General features: G+C 46.3%; 2 protein-coding genes across 3 annotated transcripts; one reads left to right on the forward strand and one right to left on the reverse strand.

Moving 5' to 3' along the window:
* LOC111156510 (lysine methyltransferase 5A) overlaps nucleotides 1–27,649 on the reverse strand; it is a 69,541-nt gene that overhangs the window by 19,913 nt on the left and 21,979 nt on the right.
* On the forward strand, nucleotides 9,482–26,540 carry LOC111156511 (Rab interacting lysosomal protein like 2). 3 transcript variants are annotated; one of them, XM_022517454.1, is made up of 4 exons: nucleotides 9,482–9,934; nucleotides 17,010–17,161; nucleotides 21,830–21,943; nucleotides 23,647–23,851. In XM_022517454.1, exons 1-4 carry the CDS (start codon nucleotides 9,605–9,607, stop codon nucleotides 23,696–23,698), a joined length of 648 nt encoding a protein of 215 aa, XP_022373162.1. In that variant the 5' UTR covers nucleotides 9,482–9,604; the 3' UTR covers nucleotides 23,699–23,851. The 3 variants fall into 3 exon arrangements, with proteins under 3 accessions (XP_022373162.1, XP_022373164.1, XP_022373163.1); XM_022517456.1 differs by lacking the exon at nucleotides 23,647–23,851 and adding an exon at nucleotides 25,994–26,540 and having other exon boundaries at nucleotides 9,487–9,938; nucleotides 17,014–17,161; XM_022517455.1 differs by lacking the exon at nucleotides 23,647–23,851 and adding an exon at nucleotides 25,994–26,540 and having other exon boundaries at nucleotides 9,490–9,934.

Consider the following 27,649-nt stretch of genomic DNA (forward strand, 5'->3'; position numbering starts at 1 on the left):
GCGCCCCTCACTCCAAGTAACATTTAAACATTTTTCACAATGAGCTTATATTCATATGTTTCTTGTGTTAGTTGGGTCCTCCGGTGAACAGAGAGTCAGACCAAGTTAGGAGCACAAAGAGGGTGAGTGGAGATACACCTGTGAGTCACAGAGAAGGAAGAAGCAGCACCCCACAGAGAAAGGCTTCAGATCAGGATGCAGGCTTGGTGTCTGGGAAAGGATAGGAAAGCAGCAGGAAGCACGAGCCTCAGACAGCAGCGGAGACTTGACCACCAGGTGGGTTGTCCCAAAACAGATTGCCCGTTAGAGTTGTCTCATGTTGGGCATAAATGCCATGGTCCTAGTCTCCCTGCTGTACTCAGTTATCAGCAGAGAACCCCTGGGAATTGTGTCCCGATGTCAATGTAGCTCAGAATTCAGAGGTCCTATACCTGGGAGCTGGCAGCAAACAGCAGCCCTCCCCCTGACCAGCAAGTTCTTTCCTTTTTTTTTCTTTTTTTAATTGTTAATTGTGGTCAAACATGGGGCGCCAAGGTGGTTCAGTGGGTTAAAGCCTCTGCCTTTGGCTCAGGTCATGATCCCAGGGTCCTGGAATAGAGCCCCTCGTGGTGCTCTCTGCTCAGTGGGGAGCCTCCTTCCCCCTCTCTCTCTGCCTGCCTCTCTGCCAACTTGTGATCTCTCTCTGTCAAATGGATAAATAAAATATTTTTTAAAAAACTATGGTCAAACAAACAAAACATAAAATTTACCACTGAAATCGAATTACCTTCTAGTTTCTACGTGTCCAGTTCTGTGGTGTTAAAGTATATTCATACTGCTGTGCAACCAATGACTAGAACTTTCTTATCTTGCAAAATGGAATCTCTGTCTCCATTAAGTAAAACTCCCCAATCCTCCTGCCCCTGGTAACCACGGTTTTGCTTTCTGTCTCTATGAGTTTGAGTACGCTGGCCACCTCACGTGAGTGGCATCGTAGAGCATCTGTGTTTTGCGGTTGGCTTCTTTCATTCAGCATCATGTTCTCAGGTTCGTACGTGTTGTAGCAATTGTCAGAAAGTCATTCCACTGTATGGGTAAACCACATTTTGCTTCTCCATTCACCTGCTGATGGAACATTTGGGTTGCTTCCCCCTTTCTGCTAGAAGTCAGTGATGCTGCTATGAACATGGGTGTACGAATATCTCTTCCAGATCCTGCTTTCAATTCTTTCGGATATATACCCGAAAGTGGAACTGTGGATCGTATGGTTATTCTATTTTTAGTTTTCTGAGGAACCGCTATACTGTATTCCACATCGGCCGCACCATTCTGCATTCCCATCAGTAAAGGACAAGGGCTCCGATTCTCTGCATCCTCTCCAACACTTGTCACTTTCTGGGTTTGGTTGTTGTTGTTGTTGTTTTAATAATAGCCATCCTAACGGCTGTGCGGGGTGTTACCTCCTTGGGGTTTGATTTGATTTTCTCTAATTAGTGATGTTGAGTATCTTTTCATATGCTTCTTGGCTTCTCGAAGGGTCATCTGAAAGGCAGCTCCCTGATGGCCAGGTCTAGAGACAGCCAGCCCTTGAATAACACGGATTTAAACTCTGTGGGTCCACTTGGATTTATTTTGGTAAGTACAGGACAGTCCTATAAATGTATTGTCCTTATGATCCTCTGAACCACATTTTATTTTCTCTAGCTTACTTTATTGTAAGAATACAGTATATAATATATATAACATACAAAATATGTGTTAGTCAATTGTTAATATTATTGGTAAGGCTTTTGGTCAAGAGTAGGCTGTTAGTAGTTAAGTTTTGGGGGAGTCAAAAGTTATATGTGCATTTCTAACTGTGCAGGGGAGCGACACCCCTAACCCCTGTGTTGTTCAAGGGTTAATTATAATTAAAAATTAATAACAGACCACTTTACAAACCAAGCAAGTTTGAAATTTCTGTGGAAGTTGCACACTTCTAGAATCTTAAAGCAAACCTGCCAGGCACTGGGCTAGGCTCATTTTGTTGTCTCAACAACTCTTCGAGGAGTGTATTTTCACATTCCAGGCTGCAGGAGCTGGCCTGGAGGGTGGGGTGGAGGATGGTATTCCCATCTGCCAAAATTTCCTTTAATGCTTCTTCATCCACTCACCACCGTGAATAAACATCTCACCTAAGTTTAAAAACAAAACAAAAAATGTGGGGCACCCGGGTGGTTCAGTCATTAAGCATCTGCCTTCATTTCAGGTCACGATCCCAGGGTCCTGGGATGGAGCCCCACATCAGGCTTCCTGCTTAGTGGGAAGCCTGCTTTGCCCTCTCCCTGCTGCTTCTCTCTCTGTCAAATAAGTAAATAAAATCTTAAAAAAAAAAAAAATCCCAACTAAAAACAAAACAAAACAAAAAAAGTATGCTCTTATGCAAACAGATTCAAAACTAGTGCCCTGGGTACCACCCTTCCTGCAACCAGTTGTTTTCTAAAGGCCTTCAATTCCTAGAGATGAAGTCACTGACCCAGGATTTCAAGCATTTAAGCTAAACTGGAAAATCTCCAAAATCCTTGCTGTTTCAGTACAAGATTTAAGGGTAAAAAGACCTGAAAATAATGTGCAGAACATGAAGAAAGCCATACTGAGTGTACCACTCAGGAAATAAATGGTGCCACAGGTATTCAGGGGGGGCGTAAGACCTACTCTGCTTCCTCTCACCAAAACCGTGATGAGGGTGCAGAAGGCAATCTGAAGACAAAAAACAAGCTGACACCCCACGACCTCCCCCAGCCCCTCACTCCCAGGTGGGCCGTGTGTGACATTTCTCAGGTACTCCTGGCTGCCCTAAAGCTAAGGGAAGGAAAAACAAGTGGTTGACTAACAGAGATCACAGTCCTGCAAGACACTGACAAGTCTTGTCAGTTTACAAAATGTCTTTGTGATTTACAAGAAAAAAAAAAAACATTCTTATCAAAAACCTAACTTCCAGGGGCACCTGGGTGGCTCAGTGGGTTAAAGCCTCTGCCTTCGGCTCAGGTCATGATCCCAGGGTCCTGGGATCGAGCCCCGAGATCGAGCCCTGGGATGGGCTCTCTCCTTGGTGGGGAGCCTGCTTCCTCCTCTCTCTCTCTGCCTGCCTCTCTGCCTACTTGTGATCTCTGTCTGTCAAATAAATAAATAAAATATATATATATAAAAGGAAAAAAAAATTTAAAAACCTAACTTCCAGAAGGAAACTCCCACCCGTCTTAATGTTATGCTTTACTGGAGGGAAAAACAACCTTAACCTGACAATGAAGAAGGTCTCCAATATCTTGTAGGTCGTCCTCTTGTAGCAAACAAAAATTCTTCTTTTTTTAAAGATTTTTATTTATTTATTCGACAGACAGAGATCACAAGTAGGCAGAGAGGCAGGCAGAGAGAGAGGCGGAAGCAGTGTTCCCAGTGTGCAGAGAGTCCGATGTGGGGCTCGATCCCAGAACCCCGAGACCATGACCTGAGCCAAAGGCAGAGGCTTAACCCACTGAGCCACCCAGGTGTCCTGCAAACAAAAATTCTTCTGAAAACATCCCTTTTCCTTACCTCCCCCAACTCCAGAGTATATAATCAGTTGCTTCTCACAATCTGGGGACAGCAGTTCTTTCCATCCACAGGTCCTATACCCCTGTGTTAATAAAATCACCTTTTTGCACCAAAGACGTCTCAAGAATTCTTTCTTGGCCTTCAGCTCTCACCTACATGCCAAAACGACATCAACAAGACCACAGGTATATGCTAATAGAACTTATCTTTTTTTTTTTTTTAAGTTTTGTTAAGTGACCTTTATCTCCAAAGTGAGGTTCAAACTCATGACCTTGAGATCATAAGGTGCACGCTTTTCCGACTGAGCCAGCCAGGGGCTGCTATCGGAACTTTCCTATTGGTGGACATTAGCCCGCAAACATTTATAGCTGATTTTTTATTAAGTGTGGCCCAGCACTACTTTTGTTTTCCACATCACTTTTTCCTCTGTTTAACCATAAGGCAGAACCTTATGACCTTTTGCAGTCACTTTGGTTTCTACTCAAAAGCAGCTGTGGAAGTGGTTAGTGCAGCTGCGGACGTAGTCTTAAGTCTCAGAGCAAGAATATTTTGAAATTCTTCTTAAAACTTTGTATAATAGTATATCTTGGGACTTTAAAAAGTTTTGTTGTGAACATATTCTACATTGATAATCCATCTTTCCATATCTTGTTCCCCAATAATTATATGAACTTGGGAAATTGCTTATGATTCATATTTGGGTGATAATAGTAGCTTATAATAATAGTAATGATAGCCAACATAGGGACAGCTGGGTGGCTCAGTCAGTTGAGTGTCCGACTCTTGATTTTGGCTCAGGTCATGGTCTCCAGATGTGAGATGAAGCCCGCTTTGGGCTCTGTGCTCCACACGGAGTCTGCTGGAGATTCTCTTTTTCCCTCTCCCTCTGCCCCTCCTCCCGCTTGCACTAAATAAATAAATAAATAAATAAATAAATAAAATCTTTTAGAATAATAATAGGCACTTCCCAACAATCTCACAAACCAGATTGTATCATTACCCCATATTACAGCTGGCATAATGTGCCAGAGTAAAGGCACAATTTACCTGCCTAACTTCACACAGTTTACAAGTGGCAGAGTCAATCACAATTTGAACACTTGTGGTCTGGTCTCAACCCACCCCTTTGAACACTGTGCTTTCACTTACTGTTTTTCAAACTTGAGCACGCATTAGAATTACCTGGAGGGCAGGGTGCCTGGGTGACTCAGTCGGTTAATTGGGTTAATTGTCTGCCTTCAGCTCAGGTCGTGATCCCAGGGTCTTGGGATGGAGAGGGCTCCCTCTCCTTCTGTGCCTCCCGGCTCATGCTCTCCCTGTCTTTCTCTCTCTCAAATAAATAAATAAATAGTTAAAAAAAAAAAAAAAGAATTACCTGGAGGGCTGTGGAAACGCAGATTGCTAGGGCTCATTCCCAAAGTCTCTGATTCAGTGGGTCAAGAATTCGCATTGCTGAAAAGTCCTCAGGCGATCCCAATGCTGGCGGTCTGCAGAGAGCATGTTAAGAACCTGAGCTAAATTTGTAACTCATAATTGTTTTCATAATTTCTCAATGGAGAGAGAAGGGCCGTAATTAGCTACCAACAGATTGTTGAATTCTACGAGGGATCTAAAAGTTAAGATTATTAACACTTCATTATAATAGCCAAAAATAGACAATATCCACAACAGGTAATTTTCATGCATTATCTCATCTAACCTTCACACCATTCTTGGGAAATACTTTTACTTTTCCTAGTTTACACTGAGGAAATGGGGATTTGGAACGATTAGGGAACTTGCTCAAACTTACAAGTAGCAATGGTGAGGTTCAACTCAGAGGTTCAACTCAAAGACTGCCTGATGGAACAGCCCAGTTGACTCCAACACTCCAGACTTCGTGTATAGTAGATGCTCTTCTGTGGATTTGCCTGTTCTGGACATCTCCTAGAGAAAGTATCATGCAATAGAAGGTCTTTTGTGACCGGCTTGACTTAGCATTACTTCCCAGTAACGAGTTATGACGTCTGTGAAATGTTATCTATGAGAGAAGCTCATTGGAGACTGCGCCAAAGGTTTTTAAGGGAGCTTGTCATGCAGACACCTTCTGCCTACTGCATAGCAAATTCCATATTCCCAGGAGGAAAGCTGGTAAGCTATGTTGTTTGCATAAACAATATAGACACTGAGCTACTCCTATCAGTTGGGGTGGTGGAACCCCCTCCAAACACAAATTCCCAGATCCTAGCAAGGGCCAAGCTTGGAAGCAGGATTTTGAAATGATAGTATTCCTGGGCCGGCTCTATTAACGGTTTTGTGCACAGATCTTTTTTTTTTTTTTTTTTAAGATTTTATTTATTTAACACAGAGAGAGAGATCACAAGTAGGCAGAGAGGCAGGCAAAGAGAGAGGAGGAAGCAGGCTCCCCACTGAGCAGAGAGCCCGATGCAGGGCTCCATCCCAGGACACTGAGATCATGACCTGAGCCCAAGGCAGAGGCTTAACCCTCTGAGCCACCCAGGCACCCCTTGTACACAGATCTTAATGGGGATTGTGCTGATCTGTAGATCAACTGGAAATGTAAGATGGAGAATATTGCCATCTTAACTCTACTATTACAATTTTTGAACACGTGGTGTCTTCCCATTTATTTACATCTTAATTCCTCTCAATGATATTTTGTAGTTTTCAGTGGGCAAGTCTTGTTCTTCTTTTGTTCCATTTATTTCTAAGTATTTATACTTTTCGATGTCCTTTTAAGTGGAATTATTTTCTTTTCTTTTTTTTTTTTAAAGATTTTATTTATTTGACAGACAGAGATCACAAGTAGGCAGAGAGGCAGGCAGAGAGAGAGAGAGGAAGGGAAGCAGGCACCCTGCTGAGCAGAGAGCCCGAGGCGGGGCTCGATCCCAGGACCCTGAGACCATGACCCGAGCTGAAGGCAGAGGCTTAACCCACTGAGCCACCCAGGCGCCCCTGGAATTATTTTCTTAATTTCATTTTCAGATTATTTCTTGCGAATGTATAGAATGCAGTTAGCTTTTTAAAGATTTTATTAATTTGAAAGAGAGAAAGAGGATGAACGAGAGGAAGGGCAGAGGGAGAAGCAGACTCCCCACTGAGCAGGGACCCTGGTGCAGGGCTAGATCCCAGGACCCTGATCCCAGGACCCCAAGATCACAATCTGAGCCAAAGGCAGCCACTTAACCAACTGAACCACCCAGGCAGGCCACAACTGGTTTTTGTATATTGATCTTGTATCCTGCAGCCTTGAGCTGTTTAATAGTTGTGTGTGTGTGTGTGTGTGTGTGTGTAATCTTTAGCCTGTTAATATGGCAGATTACACTGATTGCCTTTTCTGAACCAGCCTTGCGACCCTGGAATAAACCTTACTTGGTCATGATATATAGTTTTTCTGCAGTGCTAAATTCTGTTTACTAGTATCTTGCTAAGGATTTTGGATCTATTTTTACTTTGCCTATTTCTTAATCAGGTTTAGTTTTGTTTTTTAATCATTGCATTGTAGGAGATACATGTGTAACTCTTGTAATATTTATATGTATATTCATTCTGGTTATTAACCCCTTATTGCGTATGACTTGCAAATATATTCACTCATTCTGTAGGGTGCCTTTTCACTCTGCTAATTGTGTTTTTGGATGCACAAGTTTTTAAAAGTTTTTTTTTTTATTTAATTTATTTATTTGACACAGAGAGAGAGAGAGATATCACAAGTAAGCAGAGCAGCAGGCAGAGAGAGAAAAAGGGGAAAGCAGACTCCCGGCCAAGCAGAGAGCCTGATCCCAGGACCCCGAGATCATGACCCGAGCTGAAGGCAGAGGCTTAACCCACTGAGCCACCCAGGCGCCCCTTGGATGTACAAGTTTTAAATGTTGATGTAGTCCCATTTATCTATTTTTTTCCTTTGTTGCCTGTGCTTTTGAAGAAATCATTGCTAAATCCAGTGACATAAAGCTTTCCCCCTATGTTTTCTTCTAAAAGTTTTATAGCTTTATGTTTTAGATCTATTTTGAGTTAATTTTTCTATATGGTGTAAGGCAAGGGTCCACCTTCTCACATTTACATGTGGGTATCCAATTTTTCTAACATTTGTTGAAAAGACTGTCCTTTCCACAAAGAATGGTCTTGACATCCTTGTTGAAAATTATTTGACCATATTTGCAAGGGTTTATTTCTGAGCACTCTATCCTATTCCTTCACTCCATTTTTTTTTTAAAGATTTTATTTATCTTTTAGACACAGAGAGAGAGAGAGATCACAAGCAGGCAGAGAGGCAGGCAGAGAGAGAGGGGGAAGCAGGCTCCCCGCTGAGCAGAGAGCCGGAACCCTGAGATCATGACCCCAGCCGAAGGCAGAGGCTTAACCCACTGAGCCACCCAGGTGCCCCCATTTTTTTTTTTTTTTTTTTTTAAGATTTTACTTATTTGACAGAGACACAGCAGGAGAGGGAGCACAAGCAAGGGGAGAGGGAGAGGGAGCAGCAGGTCTTCTGTGGGCCAGGGAGCCTGATGCTGGTCTTGATCCCAGGAACCTGGGACCAGGACCCTAGCCGAAGGCAGACCCTTAACTGACTGAGCCACCCAGGTGTCCCTCCTTCATTCCTTTCTATGGTAATGTAATATTCCACTGTGTGGATATACCATATTATATTTCTGGCAAGCCCAACATTTTATCTCACTCAATCAGTGGGTGTAGTTACAATTGTGATTTATGGGTTACTGACCCCTTGCCCAGAAGCCTGGTTTTGATCATTAGAACATTGTACCCTCTGAAAATAGTGCCTATTTTGTTTGCTTGCTTTGCTTTTTGTTCATTTCCTCCTTGGCCACTCAACATTGGTCTGCTAGAACCTCAGTGTAGAGAAACTCAAGTCCCTTTACCACAAAGAAAGCAGCAGTATACTCCTGGGAAAAAAAGAGAAGCTCCATTGCTAAAGTTTCTGCCGTGACTATTACAAATTTCTAAAAATAACTCATTTTGTAATCCACCCTGCCAATAGTCTTACTAATACCCTATCCACAGAATGCTTTCTAATTTTCAAAGCAGAGCGTGGTTTTTGTCTTGTTTCTTACTTCTTCCAGCCCAGCCCACGTGCCACGTGTGCCCCACACACAAGTCGAATGTTTGCTGGAGGACAGAATGACCCGCTCACATTTTTCTGAGCACTTCCTTAGTACTTTCGTCACACGCATGGTCTCATGACCTTATCTTAATACGGTCCTCCAGCAATGTTACCGCGGAGGAGCGGTTATTCACTGAGCAGGAAATTGTGGGTTAATTTTGCCAAGGCAGCCACGCCGAGTCCGGGGCGGAGCCCAGGAATCCGCAGAGCGCACAGCCCAGGGACTCTCCATTTTATTGAAAGTCAGATGCCGCAGATCCCGGCGACGGTGGGCCGGGTAGTTCTGTGCAACCCAGGTCTCTTGACTCCCACGCGCAGACACTAACAGCTGTCCTCTGTTTTACCGCAGGCTTCTGAAAATACCCCCAAAACAGAGACCCGGATCTTCCTCCACGTAGAATGCAAATTTTATGGCTGAAAAGCTCGAGCATAGAAAGGAAAAAGTTGTGTGCTTTTTACCCTCTTTCCCAGACTCGCGGTGGAAACTCCGCCCCCGTCTCCGTGGAAACCCAGCGGCGGCGGCGGCTGTCACCAAGGGCGGGGCTCAGGCGGCCGCCCCTCCCCCACCCGGTTGGCAACACCTCCCACCCGGGGACAATCGCGGTCACCCCTTAATCTCTCCGTTCCTCTTCTCGGCTGTCCTCCCTTTCTGTTGTCTTCTCGTGCCCCAAACCACATCCTGGGGGCCGGCCCCCTGCAATGTTCTCAGCAGGGCCGGTGCACCCCGCGGCTGGGCCTGGAAGCCCGGGAGCGCGGCCTTTCTGCCCCGGACCCACCCCTCGGCTGCGCTGATTGGCCGCTCCTGGGCCATCCCCCAGCCCGGGGCAGGCAGGGTCTCAGCCCCGCGGAAAGTTTTCTGCGCCGGGAGGAAGTTAGAAGTTTGGGGTTTCTGAGAAAGCAGCTCCTGTGGCTGCGGGGGTCTGGGTGGCCATGGAGGAACCCCCTTTGCGAGAGGAGGAGGAAGAAGAGGAGGAGGAAGGGGACGAGGCTGGGCCCGAGGGGGCTTTGGGCAAGAGCCCCTTCCAGCTGACCGCCGAGGACGTGTATGACATCTCCTACGTGATGGGCCGCGAGTTGATGGCCCTGGGCAGCGACCCCCGGGTGACACAGCTGCAGTTCAAGATCGTCCGCGTCCTGGAGATGCTGGAGACGCTGGTGAATGAGGGTAACCTGACGGTGGAGGAGCTGAGGATGGAGAGGGACAACCTCAGGAAGGAGGTGGAGGGGCTGCGGACAGAGGGCTCGGCGGCCGGCCGGGAGGTGAGTGCCGGCAGCAGGGCCCTGCGGGAGCAGCCTGGGCTGCGTGGGAGGGGAGCATCCAGTCCTCAGATGAGAAACGTTCTCACAGTTACATTTATCGAGCGCTTGCTAGGTGCTAGGCCCTGTGCTGAGTTTGCTCTGAATCGGGGGCTTCGGGCCTTTTTGACTTCACCTAGCGCCGAGGCTCTCTGCCCCGAAACCACCAGGAGTGTTGGTTAAAGCACAGATTTCTGGGCTCTGGCCCCAGGAGTTTTTGGTTTAGCAGGACCACCAAAAGATGGCCGTAAGAATGTTCTGAGCACCTTTATTCAGAATTGTGCCAAACTAGAACAAGTGCAACGGAAGAATGGATTTTAAAATAGTGTGATCCCACAGTGGAGTACTACGCAGCAGTGAAAAAGACCAGACTGCTAACACACACAAGCGTGTGCGTGACTCTCACAGACATTACACTAAGGCACAGGATCCAGGCACAAAACGGAGCCTACTATATATTTATGCAAAATTCAAGAACAGGCAAAATTATCTCTATTTATAGAAGACAGATTGATGGTAGCCCCAGTTGGGAGGGGAGGTTCATAGGGAGCTTATCTGGGTGTGATTACATGGGTGTGTACCTATGTTGAAAATCATCAAGAAGTGCCTGGGTGGCTCAGTCCGTTAAGTGCAAGACTCTTGGTTTTGGCAAATAACTAATTAAAACAAAAAACAAGGAAGTGAAGAGATATTTTTAAAAAAATCATCAGGCGATAATCTCAAGGTTAGTACATGTATGTTATGCCTCCATTTGACAAAATTACCCGTTATATCACTTTCCAATATTGATGAAACAAAAGTTTTAAGAAACAATTGATCTTAACTCACCCTTATTAAATATGATGCACAATCACACTTGCCTCTTCTTTTTTTTTTTTTTTTTAAGGCTTTACTTGTTTGTTAGAGAGAGAGTGTGTGTGCATGAGCACACAAGCAGGGGGGAGCAGCAGGCAGAGGGAGAAGCAGGCTCCCTGCTGAGCAGGGAGCCAGACCTGGGGCTCCATCCCAGGACCGTGGGATCATGACCTGAGCTGAAAGCAGATGTTTAACCGACTGAGCCAACCAGGCATCCCTTTACTTGCCTATTCTATTTTAAATTCTTGTTACAATTGATTAAATCAATATGAATGACTAATGGCTCTCCAGCCATACTTAAAAAAAAAAAAGCTGTTCTAAGTGGACTATCTCATTTAGTCCTCTTACTATCAGTATACCCGTTTTACAGAAACGGAGGAATAGGACAGTTAAGTAATTTACCAGAGGATTACTGCAAGTAAGAGGTACAGGTGAACTCAGAGATGCCAGTTCTTCACTTCACCACTGCACACGGTGTACAGACATTCGACCTTGTTTGTTGGAATGACATTTGATGAATGATTACACCGTGCTGGACCCTGGGGCCGCAGAGGTAAATTAGACGGGGACTCTGCCCTCCCAGAGCTCCCGTCTAATGGGAGAAGTAAGGTACCCTGCCTCCAGAACTGCAGTACAAGATCACAAACTGAGAAGCGTTCCAAGAAAGGGCAAGAGCAACAGGGTTGCTGACATTCGCAGGGAAAAGAGTGAAGGTTTCTGGTCACTTCCCTGGTAGTTATTCTAGGTTCGTTTGTCCCCGTGACGACTGTGCTTGTATACATTTCTACTTTACTGTCCATCATAAGAGACAGTTGAGTATTGTGATGCGTAGCCTGGCTTTTGAGACTCGGGAGAAGTTAAGTGACTTGCTCAGGACGGCTCTGCTCACGTTCTGAGCTCATCATCCCTGCCACCTCCAAGCCCAGGAATGAGGATATAGAGGGACCCGCACCACGGACCGTGTACCGCGTGCTCTGGACCTGGGTGATTTCCTGTGTGGGGCACAGCGGACAGGCTTTATAAGCCTGCAGTGAGATGGCATTTTCCTCCCAAACCGCAGTGTTAGGAACAGGGGTGGGGAAAGGAGCAGAGAGAATGAATTTGTTTAGCACCACTAGGCAGTTTGTAAAAATACACTTACTGGTTTTTTTCGGGGTTTTTTAATTTTTAAGTTATTTTTAATTGCGGTAAAATACACATAAAATTTACCACCCCAGCCATTTTTAAGTGCACACTTAAGTGTCATTAAGTACACTCACCTGGTTGTGCAACCATCCCTCTCCATTCCTGCCCGAATTCTTTTCATCTTGCAAAACCGAAACCCTGTCCCCAGTAAACACCAGCTCCGTGCTCCCCCGCCCCCGTCCATGTTCTATCTCTGTGAACTTGCCTCTTCCAGGCGCTTCATATAAGTAGAATTATATGGTATTTGCCCTTCTGTCACTGGCTTATTTCATTTAACATAATGTCTTCAGGGTTCATCCACATTGTGGTGTGTATCAGAATTTCCTTCCTTTTAGGGGCTGGATAGTATTCCATTGTGTGGATCTTGGTTTATCCATTCACCTGTCAAGGGACACCTGGGTTGCTTCCGCCTTTTGGTTAGTGTGAGTAATGCGGCCGTGAACATGGCTGTACACTGGGGTTCTCGGGTGGCTCGAGTCTGTTCAGCATTCAACTCTTGACTTGGGCTCAAGTCACGATCCTGGGTTCTGGCATCCAGGCCTGAGTTGTGCTCCCTACTCAGTAGAGAGTCTGCTTGAGGATTCTCTCTCTCTCCCTCTGGCCCTCCCTCTGCTTGCAAGCACATGCTCTTTTTCTCTCTTCCAAAAAATAAATAAGTCTTTAAAAAAAAAATGGGTGTATACAGATCTCGTCATGTCCCTGCTTTCAATGCTTTGGGGTGTGTAGTTAGAAGTGGAATTGCTGGATCCTAGGATAATTCTATTTTTAATTTGTTAAGGCTCTTCCATGTGGTTTTCCATAGTAAGTGTACCATTTTACATCCCCACCAGCAGTACCCAAGAATTCCAACTTTCCTACCTCCCTACCACCATTCGTTCTATTCTGTTTTGTCTGTTTACAGTAGCCACTCGAATGGGTGTGAAGTATTTTTGTTGCCTTTCTTTTTTAAGATTTTATTTATTTATCTATTTTGAGAGAGAAAGAGGGGTCATGAGTGGGCAGAGGGGCAGAGGGAGAGAGAGAATCCCAAGCTGACTCCACGCTGACCACGGAGCCCAACTGGGGCTCCGTCTCATGACCCTGAGATCATGACCTGAACCAAGAACAAGAGTTGGATGCCTAACTGACTTGAGCCACTCAGGCGTCCCTTTCCTTCCTTAAAAAAAAAAAAAAAAAAAAAAAAAAAAAAATTAAAGATTTTAAAATTTATTTATTTGAGAGAGAGAGGGAGAGAGAGACAGCATGAGTCAGGGGAAGGGGCAGAGGGAGAGGGCAGAGAGCAGACTTCCCTCTGAGCAGGGAGCCCAATGCAGGGCTCCATCCCAGGACCCCGGGATCATGACCTGAGCCCAAGGCAGACACCCAACCGACTGAGCCACCCAGGTGCCCCTCTTTTTAAAAAAAATTTAAGTTCCAAATTCAAAAGGTGCAAAGGCATTTGCCTTGAAAAATCGACCTCCCCACCTCTTTCCACGCCCAGCTGCCCACTCGCTCTCCCTGGAAAAAATGTAAATGATCAGTTTCTTTCTTTTTTTTTTTTTAAAGATTTTATTTATTTATTTGACAGAGAGAGATCACAGGTAGGCAGAGAGTCAGGCAGAGAGAGAGGAGGAAGCAGGCTCCCTGCTGAGCAGAGAGCCCAATGCGGGGCTCGATCCCAGGACCCCGGGATCATGACCTGAGCCGAAGGCAGCAGCTTAACCCACTGAGCCACCCGGGCGCCCCAAATGATCAGTTTCTTATGTATCCTTCCAGAGATACTTCATGGAAATAGAAGCAGATATGAAAATATGTCTCCACTTTTTACACAAATGGTATGATAACATATACCCATTTCTGCCTTTTGTGTATTTTCACTTAACATACCATGAAAGGTGAATTAAAGCAGGACAGAAAGAGCTTCCTCGTCTTTTAATGAGGAAAACTTCCATTGGATGGTATTATCAATTGTTCAGCTGAGGGTTCTTAATCTGAAGTTCTTGGATGCCCAAGGGAATCATTGATTCTAATCCAAGAGGTCCATGCCCTTGCATGGGAAAAAAAATTATATTTTCATTTCATTAACTTCCAGCTGAAATGTGTCACTTTCTCCACCTGTGAATATAGACAACAAACTACAGTAATATTAGCAATGCCTGTGACGATCACCGATGGAAATCACAGATATTTTCATGTCCCATTACGGTGTCGTTCACATCTCAAAGTTTCGTTTTTGTTCAGTATTTCACCAGACCTGCGTCTAGCTCACTTTACTTAATAAAGAGGCAGGTATATTAATCATGAATTTGTTTTTAAAAGATTTTGATGAGTGTTATGTCTTCTTAGTTGGTCTCCTTATAATTCTGTGCCTTTCATTTTATACATTTTTAACACATTGTTTGGAGGAGGGCCGCGTGGGCTTTCCCAGGCTGCCAAAAGGGTCCGTGGCACAAAAAAGGTTACGATTCTCTGCTTTAACCAGTCTCCCATCAAAAGATGTTTATGTTCCGACCATTTACTCTTAGCACATGCAACACTGAAACCATTTGGCTCCTGAGGGAGAGTGCCTTGAGGAAATGGAGGCACTGGATCAAAGGGAAGCAGCATCTGAAATTCAGATAACATGTAGTGTTAAATTACACCTCACGGAGGTCAAGGAGTCCCACGCCTCCCGCAATCAGTGCCTGTTCCCCGGGAGTGTTCAAACACCCTGATCCGGGTCAGTCTGATCGCAGGAATGTGCTCATCGTTACTACTATCTCTTTATACTGTGCCTTGTTCTCTCTGTCAGCTGCACAACATTCCGGTGTGGTTCTGCCTTAGTTTTTCCTTAACTGGGCTACTGTTCGTGGACATGTAGGTTGTTTTCAAACAGTTGCTTAAGTTTTAGTTAGAAAACATTTCAAACCCATGGGAGAGTTGCAGGAAAAGCACAATGAACACCTGTACACCTTTCACCGGGATTCAGGTGTTGTCTTCAGTTTTGTGTGTGTGTAGTGTGTAGTATGTCTTAGAAGATACACACCAAAGTGTATATAAATGCACACAAAACACATATATGGGTATGTATGTATGCATATACAGAAACAGTATGTGTCTATATTATATCTTCACTACTAGTTTTCCTCAATGATCTGAACAGACATTACGTAAGTTGCAGGATTAGTAAATGATTAGGGTCCGGGGCACCTGGGTGGCTCAGCTGGTTGAGCGTCTGCCTTTGGCTCATGATCTGAGGGTCCTGAGATCGAGCCCCACATCTGGCTCCTTGCTTAGCCAGGAGCCCGTTTCTCCTTCTGCCTGCCATTCCTCGGCTTGTGCTCTCTCTCTCTCTGTCAGATAAACAAATAAAATCTTTAAACAAACAAACAAAAAAATTAGGGTCCTTTACCCTGAATAGTTCAGTGAGTATCCCATAAGACATACTATTGCATAGCCACAAGTAAATGACTGAACTTAGAGGGAAAAAGTGACAGGATACAAAGACCTAATATATTACCCCTATTAAATGCACAATAATGTCCTTTACGGCATCCTTTTTCTAGGGCAGGACCCAGTCCCAGGTTACACAGTACCTTTGGTTGGCACTTCTCTTCAGTCACCTGAGAAGGAGTTCCTCAGCTTTCCTTGTCTCTTTACGACCTTGACATTTTTGAAGATTATGGATTGGTTGGTAGAGTGTCCTTCGATTTGGGTTTGTTCTGAGGTGTCATGGGTGGATCCAAGTGATACGTGTTTAGCAGGAACAGCCCTGAAGTGATGCTGTGTCATAGTCCTTACTATCAGGAGGCACTTGTCTTCGTTGATCATTACTGGTGATGTCAACTTGTAGCCCTTGGTTAATGTGGTGTCTGCAAGATTTCTGCACTGTATAGGGGCCTTTATTCCTCTTTGTAATTCATAAATACTTGCGGGAAAATACTTCCAAACTGGAAAATATTCTGTTCCCCGACAGGCTTTTAACTAAAAGTTTTTAGATCCATTCATTAGTTTTCCCTGAATCAATCATTACAAAGTTGGTTAAAAAACAATTTTTTTTCCTGATAAAGATTTTATTTTTAAGTCATCTCTACACCGAACATGGGGCTTAAACCCACAACTCCAAGCTACGAACTGAGCTAGCCAGGCACCCCAAAAGGATGATTGTGCCACTCTCTCATCTTCTACATGCATTAATTGGTCTTCTGCTGTAAAGCACAGATTCCCCTCTTCTTTCCCTGTTGTAGTCAGAGTTCTCCAGAGAAACAGAACCAATAGTGGATACAGCTATCCATATGAAGAGGAGAGATATTTGAGGCCTTGGTTCATACATGTATGGAGGCTGAGACAGCCTTCAGTCTTCAAGCTAGAGAACCAAGAAGTCTTAACTGGGGCGGGGGGCCAGCAGTGTAAGTCCCAGCCTGGGACCAAAAGCCCAAGGTCCAGGAGTGTCAAAGTCTGAGGGCCCAAGAAGGAGGATGTCCCACATCAACAGACAGAGCTCAGAATTTACCCTCATTCCTCCTTTTGTTCTATTCAGGCCCTCAGTGGATTGGATGATGCCCGCCCACCCAGCAGGGAGGGCCATCTGCTCTTCTCAGTGCATCGGTCCAAATGCTCATGTCTTCCAGAAACACCTTCATAGACACACCATGAAATAATGTTTAACCAGCTAGCTGGGCAGTCTTTAGCCCAGCCAAGCAGACACAAAAATTTAACCCTCACATTCCCATTAATTAACTAATTTAAATTTTTAAATTTTAAGTATGAACTCCTGAATTCTCTTTTTATTCGAAGGGTCATCGTGATTATTCATTCCGATACTCAGCTTGTTCTCAGTCTTGCCGGTGGGAGCTCCTTTAGACTGTCGTTCTGATACGCCTCCATCCCTTACACCAGGGAACATTCCAGGTTCATCTCATGGTTTCCCTGGTCCAGCCCTGGCATCGGCCATTCCCCCAAGGAGCCCTGGTTCTTTTCTTCAGAAAATGGTACTTAGAACTCTAGCTTCTTTACCATTCGCCAACGTCTTTCCTTACAGGTAGACCTGGGACCAGACAAAATGGTGGTTGACCTGACAGACCCCAACCGACCCCGCTTCACTCTCCAGGAGCTGCGGGATGTGCTCCAGGAGCGCAACAAGCTCAAGTCCCAGCTGCTGGTGGTGCAGGAGGAGCTGCAGTGCTATAAGAGGTGGGGCTGGGCTGCCCCGGGCACCCCGCACCGCCGGGCCGGCCCTGCCCGCAGCTCCTTGACACGCTCTTTGTCCCTCCGTTCGCGCGGCCAGTTTATGGAGACCTGATTGGTGCCAGGCCCTGTCGCTGGCCCCGGGCTGTAGCAGTGAACGAAACAGAGGCAGTCCGTGCTAGTCTAGGGGGAAGACAGGCAAGTGACAAGGAAGTCTGAGATGGACATGCAGGGTAGTGGTGGTAAGTGCTCCAAAGACTGGAAACCAAGGTGACGGGGCGCCTGGGGGGCCCGCAGTCGGTTTGGTATCCGGTCATCATCTCATTTTGGCTCAAGTCATCATCTCGGGCTTGTGGGAGCAGGCCCTGTGTCACATGCCTTGCTGGTGTGCAGCCTGCTTGAGATGCTCTCTCTCCCTCTCCTTCTGCCCCTCCCCCCTCCTCTTTTTCTGTCTCTCTCCTTCTCTAAACAAAACAAAAAAACCAAGGTGACATATGGCAGCAAAGGCTGGGGGCTAGAGGAGGGGCCCGTTTTATTTTTATTTTTATTTTTTTAAAGATTTTGTTTATTTATTTATTTGACAGACAGAGATCACAAGTAGGCAGAGGCAGGCAGAGAGAGAGGAGGAAGCAGGCTCCCCGCTGAGCAGAGAGCCCGATGCGGGACTCGATCCCAGGACCCTGAGATCATGATCTGAGCCGAAGGCAGAGGCTTTAAGAGGGGCCTGTTTTACATGGGGTAGTCAGTGAAGGTTCCTGTGAGGCGAATGACAAGAAGCAGCCGACCATCGAAAGATCAGTAGGGCAAGAGAGGAGTGAGAAGCCCTAAGACCCTGAGCGGGGAACCACCGTCTCCATTTTGAGAGACCCAGCATGGTGGAAGCTGGAGCACAGGTAGACAATGAGAGAGGTGTGCCTAGTGAGCCCCGGGAAGGATTCTACTTTTATTGTAAGGGTAGTGAGGAGTCACTGGAAAGTTTTAATCAAGGAAATGACAAGATCTGGTTTGCTGCTTGCTTTGTTTGTGTTTATCTTTTGTTTATTTATTATTATTTTTTTTTAAGGACGCTCCATGCCCAGTGTGGGGCTTGAACTTACTACCCTGAGATTACGAGTCATAAGCTCTACCGACTGGGCCACCCAGGCGCCCCCGGTTTAGTGTTTTAAAAGGTCAAACGTGAGGGGCACCTGGCTGGCTCTGTTGATAGAGCATGCAAGTCTTGATCTCGGGGTCCTGAATTCAAGGCCCCGCATTGGGTGTGGAGCCTTCTTTTTTTAAAAATTGGGGGAAGGAGCCCTTGGGTGACTCCTTAGTTAAGCGTCTGCCTTCAGCTCAGGTCATGATCTCAGGGTCCTGGGATCGAGCCCCACATAGGGCTCTCTGCTCAGCAGGGAGCCTGCTTCCCCCTCTCTCTCTGCCTGCTTCTGCCTACTTGTGATCTCTGTCTGTCAAATAAATAAATAAAATCTTAAAAAAATAAAATAAAATAAAATAAAATCCTAAAAAAAAAATCACAATAACAAGTGTAGGGAATAGGTTGTAGCACCAGCAAGACAGGAAATAGGAAGCTGTTGACCTATTGGGTTTGCACTTTGCTGTATGCATTTGCACCCTGTTCCCCAAAATGTTTCCTTTCATGTAAGTGCTTCTTGAAAAGGGGACTCGGAAGGAAAGAAGGAAAGAAAAAGAAAGGGGGCTATGTGGTCGAATAATTCTGGGAAACCGTTGAGTTAAACAAAGCAGATTCCCTTAGAGACAGAAGAAGGAAAGCCCAGGAGAATAAAAACTCGGGGCCAGCTAATGTTTGTCCCCGCACCCTGCATGCCAGGCACTCTGCCCAGTGGATTGCAAGCATCATTTCCGCTAGTGCTCACAGCAAGGTGAGCTAAGGTGATGTCATCTCCAAGGTGTTCTATGGTTCATGAAGATCAGGTCACCTGCCTGAAGTCCCATAGCTGATGGTGGCAATGGTGAGATGTGACCTCAGACAGCCTGATATCAGAGCCTATGCATTTAGTTATCATGCCATGTTTGGACTCTGAAAGTTTAGAAGGAAGAAATACGCTGACTCAGGGGCACCCTGTGGGGGGGCTCAGTCAGTGAAGCATCTGCCTTCACTCAGGTCATGATCTCGGGAGCCCCAGGTCGGGCTCCCTGCTCAGCCGGACGTCGGCCTCTCCCTCTGCCCCTCCCCCCCGACTCAGGCTCTCTCTCTCTGTCTCTGTCTCTCAAATAAATAAATAAAATATTGAAAAAATAAATAAATCCATTCAACGTAGGATCCCTGAAGGAGGAGCAGTACAGTAAAAATATTCTAGCAAGCCAAATCCTAAAGGGCTGAGTTCTGCCAACAGGAATTTAATCGCCTTCCTTCTGCTGAGGTTGGAACCATTTTAATGGAAAGACCTGTCTTCCTCTCATCGAATAAGTGCTTCAGACACAGGTAGTTAAGGACAGGATCGGCTGAAATGGGGTTTGAGCAGCTTGGTAGCGAATAGAGCGACATGCTTTCTTTCCAGTTTTGAATTACCGGAGAGCAGCAGCCATGTACTTCCCATCTGGTAGAGGACAGCTGATGGCAGGATTCTGTTTACTCACTTGGGTCCTGTATTCTGGAAAAACCAGCATGTCAGCTGAGGTAGTCTCCTAGCAACTGCATCAGTTTCGAGGTCCAAGGTCATACCAGTGGTGGTTTTTCCTTGGGGCGGACGTGGTAGCCTGCTTCCGAAGATGGCCATAGTTTTTCCCATCCTGCATGCCTTCTGCAGGGCGCCTTTTCTACCCCCTCAAGAGGTAGAGTCTTATTTTTCTTTCTTCATGAGTCTGGGCAGCCCGGTGACTTGCTTTGACCAATGGAATGTTGTGGAAGCGATGCTGTTTGGCTTCTGAGGTTAGGGGAGGTCTGTTGCAGCTTCCATTTTGGTCCTCGTGGAATGCTTGAGATCACAGTACTGTGAGCAAGCTCAAGGTAGGACCATGGAGACATCACACAAAGAACAGAGGTGCCCCAGCAGACGGTCCCAGCTGTGCCCAGCCTCCAGGTGACCCACCAAGCCAACCATAAGAAATGGAGTCACCATGGGAAGTCATAGATCTTCCTTGTTTAAAATCACTGTGGCTTAGGGTTTATGTAACAATAGATAATAGAAAAGAGGAGTTATTAATAATAATTTAATGATGCATTAATACTATAATAAATTGTAAATAATAATATTAAATAATAAGAGCTCCCTCTTTGCAAAGGAGAGAGAAGGATGGAGCCTGCTGTCTCAAACTCTTTTTTTTTTTTTTTTAAGATTTTATTTATTTACTTGACAGAGATCACAAGTAGGCAGAGAGGCAGGCAGAGAGAGAGGAAGGGAAGCAGGCTCCCCAGTGAGCAGGGAGCCCAATGCGGGGCTTGATCCCAGGACCCTGAGATCATGACCTGAGCCGAAGGCAGAGAGGCTTTAACCCACTGAGCCACCCAGGCGCCCCTCTTTGTGGCTTCTTGCACACACTGAAGAGAGGAAGCCCTCAGACATGTCCTCTTACAAGGGCTCTAATCCAACCATGGGGCCCCCACCCTCTTGACCTCATCCAAACTTAATTGTCTCCCAAAGGCCCCATCTCTAAATACCATTACATTGGGGCTTGGGGCTTCAATACATGGATTCTGGGAGACCCGATCCAGTCTGTAGGAAGGGGAAACACCACAGGTATAAATGAACCAGCAGATGCCACAGCAAGAGACCTAAGTGCAGTTAATAAGCAATGTGTGAAGTATTTCGTACACTGCTACATTGCGCTGTGGTCAGCCTTCTTTTGGTTGCAAGTGACAGAAATCCAATTCAAACTAGCTCAAGTACAAAAGGGAATTTATTAACCCACATAGCTAGGAGGGATCGTGCGACTGCTTGCAGAAATAAAGAAAAAAACCTACAGCTAGGTCCTCTTTCTTTCCTCCTTGCTTCTCCGTGTTGGCCTCGTTGTCTTGTGTTATAGACACACCTTCTAGGAATCTTAGGAAACGTGGCTACCGGCAGTCCCAGCTGGACAGATGAGAGAGAACAGCTTTCTTCCAGCTTCTGCACATCAAGTCCGGGGGAATGCTCTGGTCATCTTTAAGTCAGCTGACCTCAATAGCTTATCAATCAATACAAATTTAACTCTTGTTACCATCTGACTTACTATAGCTTTTATTTTACTTAATTTATTTGTTTAATTTTAAAAAGATTTTATTTATTTATTTGAGAGAGAGAGAGCACAAGTGGGAGGGGAGGGGCAGAGGGAGAGGCAGAAGCAGACTCCTCAGCCAGGAGCCCAAGGTGGTGCTCGATCCCAGGACCCCAAGATCATGACCTGAGCTAAAGGCAGACACTTAACTGACTGAGCCATCCAGACGTCCCTCTTAGTATCCTCATTTTATTGATGAGAAAAATCAAGGCTTAAGGTAGAGAATTGATATGTGGCCATATTCCTAGAAAGTGGAGAAGCTTGAAGTACTAGCCAATGCATTTAGACAAGAGAAAGAAAGAAAGAAGAGGTATCAACATGGGAAGAAGCAGAATCTCTCTGATGCTAACTTTCAATGATACTAATATAATTATTATTATTATTAAGACCCTTTACTTTCAGAGCTGCACAGACAGGTCTGCAATAAAACAATCCTTTTATTCATCCCCTTTTCCCCAGTGGTCTGATTCCACCAAGAGAAGGCCCAGGAGGAAGAAGAGAAAAAGATGCCCTTGTCGCCAGGACCAGCAAGGCCAGCAGTAACAAAGAGGAGAAGACAATCATAAGGAAGCTGTGAGTTACTTGCTGCTCCGTTGCACTAACTCACTGCCGTGGGAAGGAGTGGAGGCCCGAGGAGGCTGGCCAGCTACCCCGGGTGGGGACGTCCTGGTTGGTGGTGCTACGGCTGATAGGAAAATTCGGGGATGGACTATCGTGAGATCTGTGAGGCAGTAATCTAAGCACTTGACCTATATTAATTCATAGACTCTTCACGGTGACCCTGGGACGTAGGAGCGGTCACATCTCCATTCTACAGGTGGAGAAACAGATACTAGGGGGCAAAGTAATTTGCCGGAGGTCACCCAGATGGTAAAGAGTAAAGTCAGGATTTGAACCCGAGAAGTCCAGGTTCTACACTACTGCCTCCCTGTGATAGAATAATACTACAAAAACAACAAGAATTATTAGAGTTTAAGGGGGATTCATGGGGGCTTGGCTCAGTTGGAGGAACACGTGACTCTTGATCTCGGGGTCATGAGTTAGAGACCCATGTTGAGTGTGGAGATTACTTTAAAAAGGGGCAGGGGTGCTGATTCATTACCTCTCTTACCTCCAACTTTTATTTTTTTTAAGATTTTATTTATTTATTTGAAAGAGAGAGAAACAGCACAAGTTGGGGGAAGGGCAGAGGGAGAGAGAGGAGGCTATGCAGGTAGCCCAATGCGGGGCTTGATCCCAGGACTCCGGGATCATGACTCCTGCTGAAGGCAGAACCTTAATTGACTAAGGGACTGACCCGCTCTTACTTCCAACTTTAGGGGACCCTTTGTCTCCCATCGTTGGGACACATAACGTGATTTCCTTTGAATACGTCCTTCGTGTTTATGCTCCCTTGTTAATCCCTCATTTCTTCGGGTGCTAAGGCTCAAACCATAGAATGTGGGGTCTTTTTTTTTTAAATTTTTTTATTTATCTGACAGACAGAGATCACAAGTAGGCAGAGAGGCAGGCAGAGAGAGAGAGAGGAGGAAGCAGGCTCCCCACAGAGCAGAAAGCCTGATGTGGGGCTCGATCCCAGGACCCTGGGATCGTGACCTGAGCTGAAGGCAGAGGCTTTAACCCACTGAACCACCCAGGTGCCCAGAATGTGGGTCTTGTTTAAAATTCAGATTCTCAGGGCGCCTAGGTGTCTCGGGGGTTAAAGCCTCTGCCTTCAGCTCAGCCCAGGACCCTGGGATCGAGCCCCATCGGGCTTTCTGTTCCGTGGGGAGCCTGCTCCCCCACCGCCTGCCTCTCTGCCTACTTGTGATCTCTGTCTGTCAAATAAATAAATAAAATCTTAAAAAGAAATTAAAATAAAAATAAAATTCGTATTCTTGGGCACCTGGGTGGCTCAGTGGGTTAAGCCTCTGCCTTTGGCTCAGGTCATGACCTCAGGGTCCTGGGCTTGAGCCCCGCATCAGGCTCTCTGCTTGGAAGGGAGCCTGCTTCCTCCTCTCTCTCTCTGCCTACTTGTGATCTCTTTCTCTGTCAAATAAATAAACAAAATCTTTAAAAAAAATAAAATAAGATAAAATGAAATTCAGATTCTCAGAAGTCAAATCCAGGATGAAGCCCAGAAATCTGGATTTCTGACAAATTTCCCGGGTAACTCTGATGTAGAGAACCCTTGGCTTACTTTGAGACACTTTGAGACACTTTGAGACACTTTGAGACACGCCTTCTCAGCTGACAAGTGGCAGTGCAATGAGGTGCGCCTTTCCCTCTTGCTCCAGGAAGCAAACAGCCCATTTGCTTTGGCCGCTCTGGGAATGTCTGTCCTGGTGACAAGTACCAGCCCCTGACTCCTCGGACAGAACTGAGAAGCACCTCGGTCAGGAACCTCAAATGCCTGGGGGGTGGGACGGGTTGGGGGGTGTGCTGGGTGCCTCAGTGTTTAAGCGCCTGCCTTCGGCTGAGGATCCCAGCATCCTGAGACAGCGGAGCCCTGCTCCTCCCTCTCCCTCTGCCTGCCGCTCCCCCTGCTTGTGTTCTCTCTGTCAAATAAATAAATAAAATATTTTTTTAAAATGCCTATGGGAGGGCCGCCTGGGTGGCTCAGCTGGTTAAGCGGCTGCCTCCGGCTCAGGTCGTGATCCTGGAGTCCCGGGATCGGGATCGAGTCCCGTGGCGGGCTCGTTGCTCGGCAGGGAGTCTGCTACTTCCACTGACCTCTCTCCTCTCATGCTCTTTCTCTCTCAAATAAATGAATAAAATCTCTAACAAAAAATGCCTGTGGGGGCCAGACACTTAATGTGGATGAGCGATGGGGGGTGTGGGAGGGACTCTTGCCAGAGTCCTGGCAAGAAACAAATAGCACACTTAAAGGGAGTGACTGAAAAGCTTTAAAGAAGGGACAGCTTACAGATGTGAGCAGGGTTAAGGGAACCAGCAAGGGATAGAGAAGCAGCCCAGCATGGCAACGGGAGTGCGGGACCTATGAGGGAAAGGGCAGGGGGTGGTCAGCAGAGAGACACAGCAACTAGTAAGACCAGGCCTGGTGGGGAGGGAGCCGGGGCCTCCGTACACTGCCCCCACCCCTTAGGGCCCCTTAGAGCTTGAGCCTGATACAGCAAAAATAAGCTGTTTGTTCTGTGCACACGCTAGCCTGAGGTCATGTGTCTAATGAGCATGAGGCCACAATTTCATGGGCACAATTTCACGAGCTTATTGATTGAATGAATGAATGAATGAATGAATAGCTAAAATAGGATGAATGAATGAATGAACGGCTTTCTGAGGAAGTAGGTCGTGCTAAGAAGGGTTTGGGGCTTTATCCTGAGGGCAGTGGGGAGCCACGGAGGGGTGTGAGGTGAGAAATGACTTAGTCAGCTCTGTAGGACAACACGGTCATTCTGACTGTCATCTGAGTGGATTGCAGGGGGCGGCAGGAGGGCCATCGTGCTCTTCGTGGTGACTTGGACTGGGTGGGTGGCAGTGCAGGAGACGAGGAGTGTCGGGATTAGGAACATGTTTGGGGCAGGATGACTAACATATAGCAGATGGGGGGAGGAGCTGAGAACAACTCCCGGGGTCCTGGCATGAATGACGAGGTGGGGGTGATGTCACTTCCTGAGACAGGGAACAGGCGGGTGGGGGGGATGTGTACAGGCTGAGGGGAGGACGGCTGAGCCCTAATGCCTGGATCCCAACACTAGTCCAGGGCCCGCCCCAGCCATTGTGGGCAGAGCTGCTAACCTCGCTCAGTGCTCCGGGGCTTTGCCTCCGACAGGAAGCACCAGCCCCTTTCCCCGTCACTGGCTTTCCAACCCTCCAGCCAGCTCTGGGTCTTTCTCACAGCTGCAGACTGAACTTTGTGATCAACCCCAGAGAGATTTCTTCCTTTTCAAAACTTTGCATAGGACAGGGAGAAACATTGAACGTTTGGTAATCAGGTCTCGGGGGATATCTAGGTTTTCTCCAAGAATTTACATGCCGAGGGACGCCTGGGTGGCTCAGTTGGTTAAGCAGCTGCCTTCGGCTCAGGTCGTGATCCCAGCATCCTGGGATCGAGTCCCACATCGGGCTCCTTGCTCAGCGGGAGCCTGCTTCTCCATCTGCCTCTGCCTGCCACTCTGTCTGCCTGTGCTCACTCTGACAAATAAATAAAATATTTAAAAAAAAAAAAAAAAAGAATTTACATGCCGAACTTTATTCACTGCGAAGATCTGTTTTATAATTGTAGGTAACGTGGATGCTTCCTCCACAATAAAACCTCCTGAAATTAAGAAAAAAAAAAAAAAAGGCTCAGACACCATTTTTCCGCATAGCCCCGTGCATAAGTGGACTCTGGGTCCAACTCCTGGTTCCGCAACTTACTGTCTGACCCTGGGCCTGTTACTGAACCTTGAAGGACCTCAGTTTGTTAATCTATAAAATAGGGATATTGAGGGCACTGACTTCATTGAGGAGTTATGAGTGTGAAATGAGCTGGTAGATGGAAACCCCCAGAACAGTGCCTGCCCCGTCCCTGAGCCCTGAGCAAGTGTTTGAGTCAGTGGCCTGCAAGAGCCTGTCCCCGATTCTGCAGGGTTCTGCGCTCCCTGCTTCATTCTGTCTGTACCCTTCTCTCTCTACACCCAGGTTCTCTTTCCGATCGGGGAAACAGATGTAGACCGAAAGGCACGATTATGAGGTTCTTGGACTCAAGAAGGCGATGCACCAAGACTTCCAAATTCATCTCTCAGTGCCACACATACTCACTACACTTGCTCACCTGTTTTCCCTGAAAGCCACCAAGGAGGAAGGAGGTGAGGCTCTCTCGTGATCATTTTTTCCCCAGGCCACAGAGCTGGACTCCCCTGAAGGCTTGGCTAGGGCCGGGGAAGTGGCACAAAGAAATCGAGACAGCAGAAGGAAAGCAAAATGAGGCCCACTTCCTGCTGCACGCCAGCTGCTGGGAGGGGCCTCTGGCATGCAGATGTGTGTTCTGCTTGTCTGGTCTCACAGATGACCTGGGTCTTTAGCAGCAGCAAATTTCCTGAGCCCAAAGGGAATGAGGAGGAGAGAATCCAGGAAAAAATTGTATCAACATTCCGGGGATGATTTCACGGATACTTAATGAACATTCGATTTTGCTAACATTTCTTTACATGATTTTGTATTAAAGTGAAATGACTTTTATACTTTGTCTCTGAGTGTTTTAGAGTGGTGTCTGGAGTTATGTGACCTTGTATAAGGTGCTTTAACCTTTCAGAGTCTCGGTTTCCAAATCTGTGAACTGGGTGTGTGTATTTTGCACATTTATATGCTGGTGTATATTTATTTCAGTGACTCTGTGTGATGCACCAGGATTTTGTGTTGCCATGAGAGGGGAAAAAAGCTGCAAATTATTATTATTATTATTATTATTAAAGATTTTATTTATTTGACAGAGAGAGAGACAATGAAATCACAAGCAGGGGGAGGGGCAGGCAGAGGGGGAAGCAGACTCCCCACTGATCAAAGAGCCGGAAGCGGGGCTTGATCCCAGGACCCTGGAATCATGACCTGAGCTGAAAGCAGATGCTTAACTAACTGAGCCACCCAGGCATCCCTTATTATTATTTTTTAAAGATTTATTTATGTATTTGAGAAAGAAAGGATGAGCAGGGGTAGGGGCAGAGGGAGAGGGAGGAAATCCCAAGCAGACTCCCCACTGAGGATGGAGCTCGAATGTGGGGCTCGATCCCACAACCCTGAGATCATGACCTGAGCCGAAATCAAGAGTCAGGTGCTTAACCGACTGAGCCACCCAGGTACCCCTATTATTATTATTATTTTTTTTTTTTTTTGACAAAAGTTCCCAACTAACCAAAGCATCTTTTTTTTAAAGATTGATTTATTTATTTTAGAGAGGGAGAGAGAAAGAGTGAGCATGGTGGGGAGGGACAAAGGGAGAGGGAGAGAGAGAATCTTAAGCAGACTCTGCATCGAGTATAGATCTTGACATGGGGCTTGATCCCACAACCCGGTGATCACAACCTGAGCTGAAACCAAGAGTCGGATGCTCAATTGACTACACCACCAAATAACCAGACCATCTTGAGAAAGAAGAACAAAGCTGGCGGTATCACAATCCTAGGTTTCAAGATAGACCCCCAAGCTACAGTGATCAGAACAGTCTGGTACCAGCACAGATCAACAGAACAGAAGAGAGCCCAGAAATAAACTCACACTTACATGGTCCGTCAATCTATGATGAAGGAGGCAAAAATATACAATGGCAAAAAGACAGTCTTTTCAACAAATGGGGCGAGG

Source organism: Enhydra lutris, unplaced genomic scaffold, assembly GCF_002288905.1.
Source record: "Enhydra lutris kenyoni isolate GAN:26980312 unplaced genomic scaffold, ASM228890v2 scaffoldscaffold46, whole genome shotgun sequence".
NCBI lineage: Eukaryota > Metazoa > Chordata > Mammalia > Carnivora > Mustelidae > Enhydra > Enhydra lutris.

What these genes read in the sequence shown, in the direction of transcription:
- LOC111156511 (XM_022517454.1), top strand. Translation starts at nt 9,605, where the DNA reads ATGGAGGAACCCCCTTTGCGAGAGGAGGAGGAAGAAGAGGAGGAGGAA. An exon ending in GAGCTGCAGTGCTATAAGAG is followed by an intron (nt 17,162 to 21,829) that starts GTGGGGCTGGGC and finishes CCTTTTCCCCAG; the next exon opens with TGGTCTGATTCCACCAAGAG. An exon ending in AAGACAATCATAAGGAAGCT is followed by an intron (nt 21,944 to 23,646) that starts GTGAGTTACTTG and finishes CTCTTGCTCCAG; the next exon opens with GAAGCAAACAGCCCATTTGC.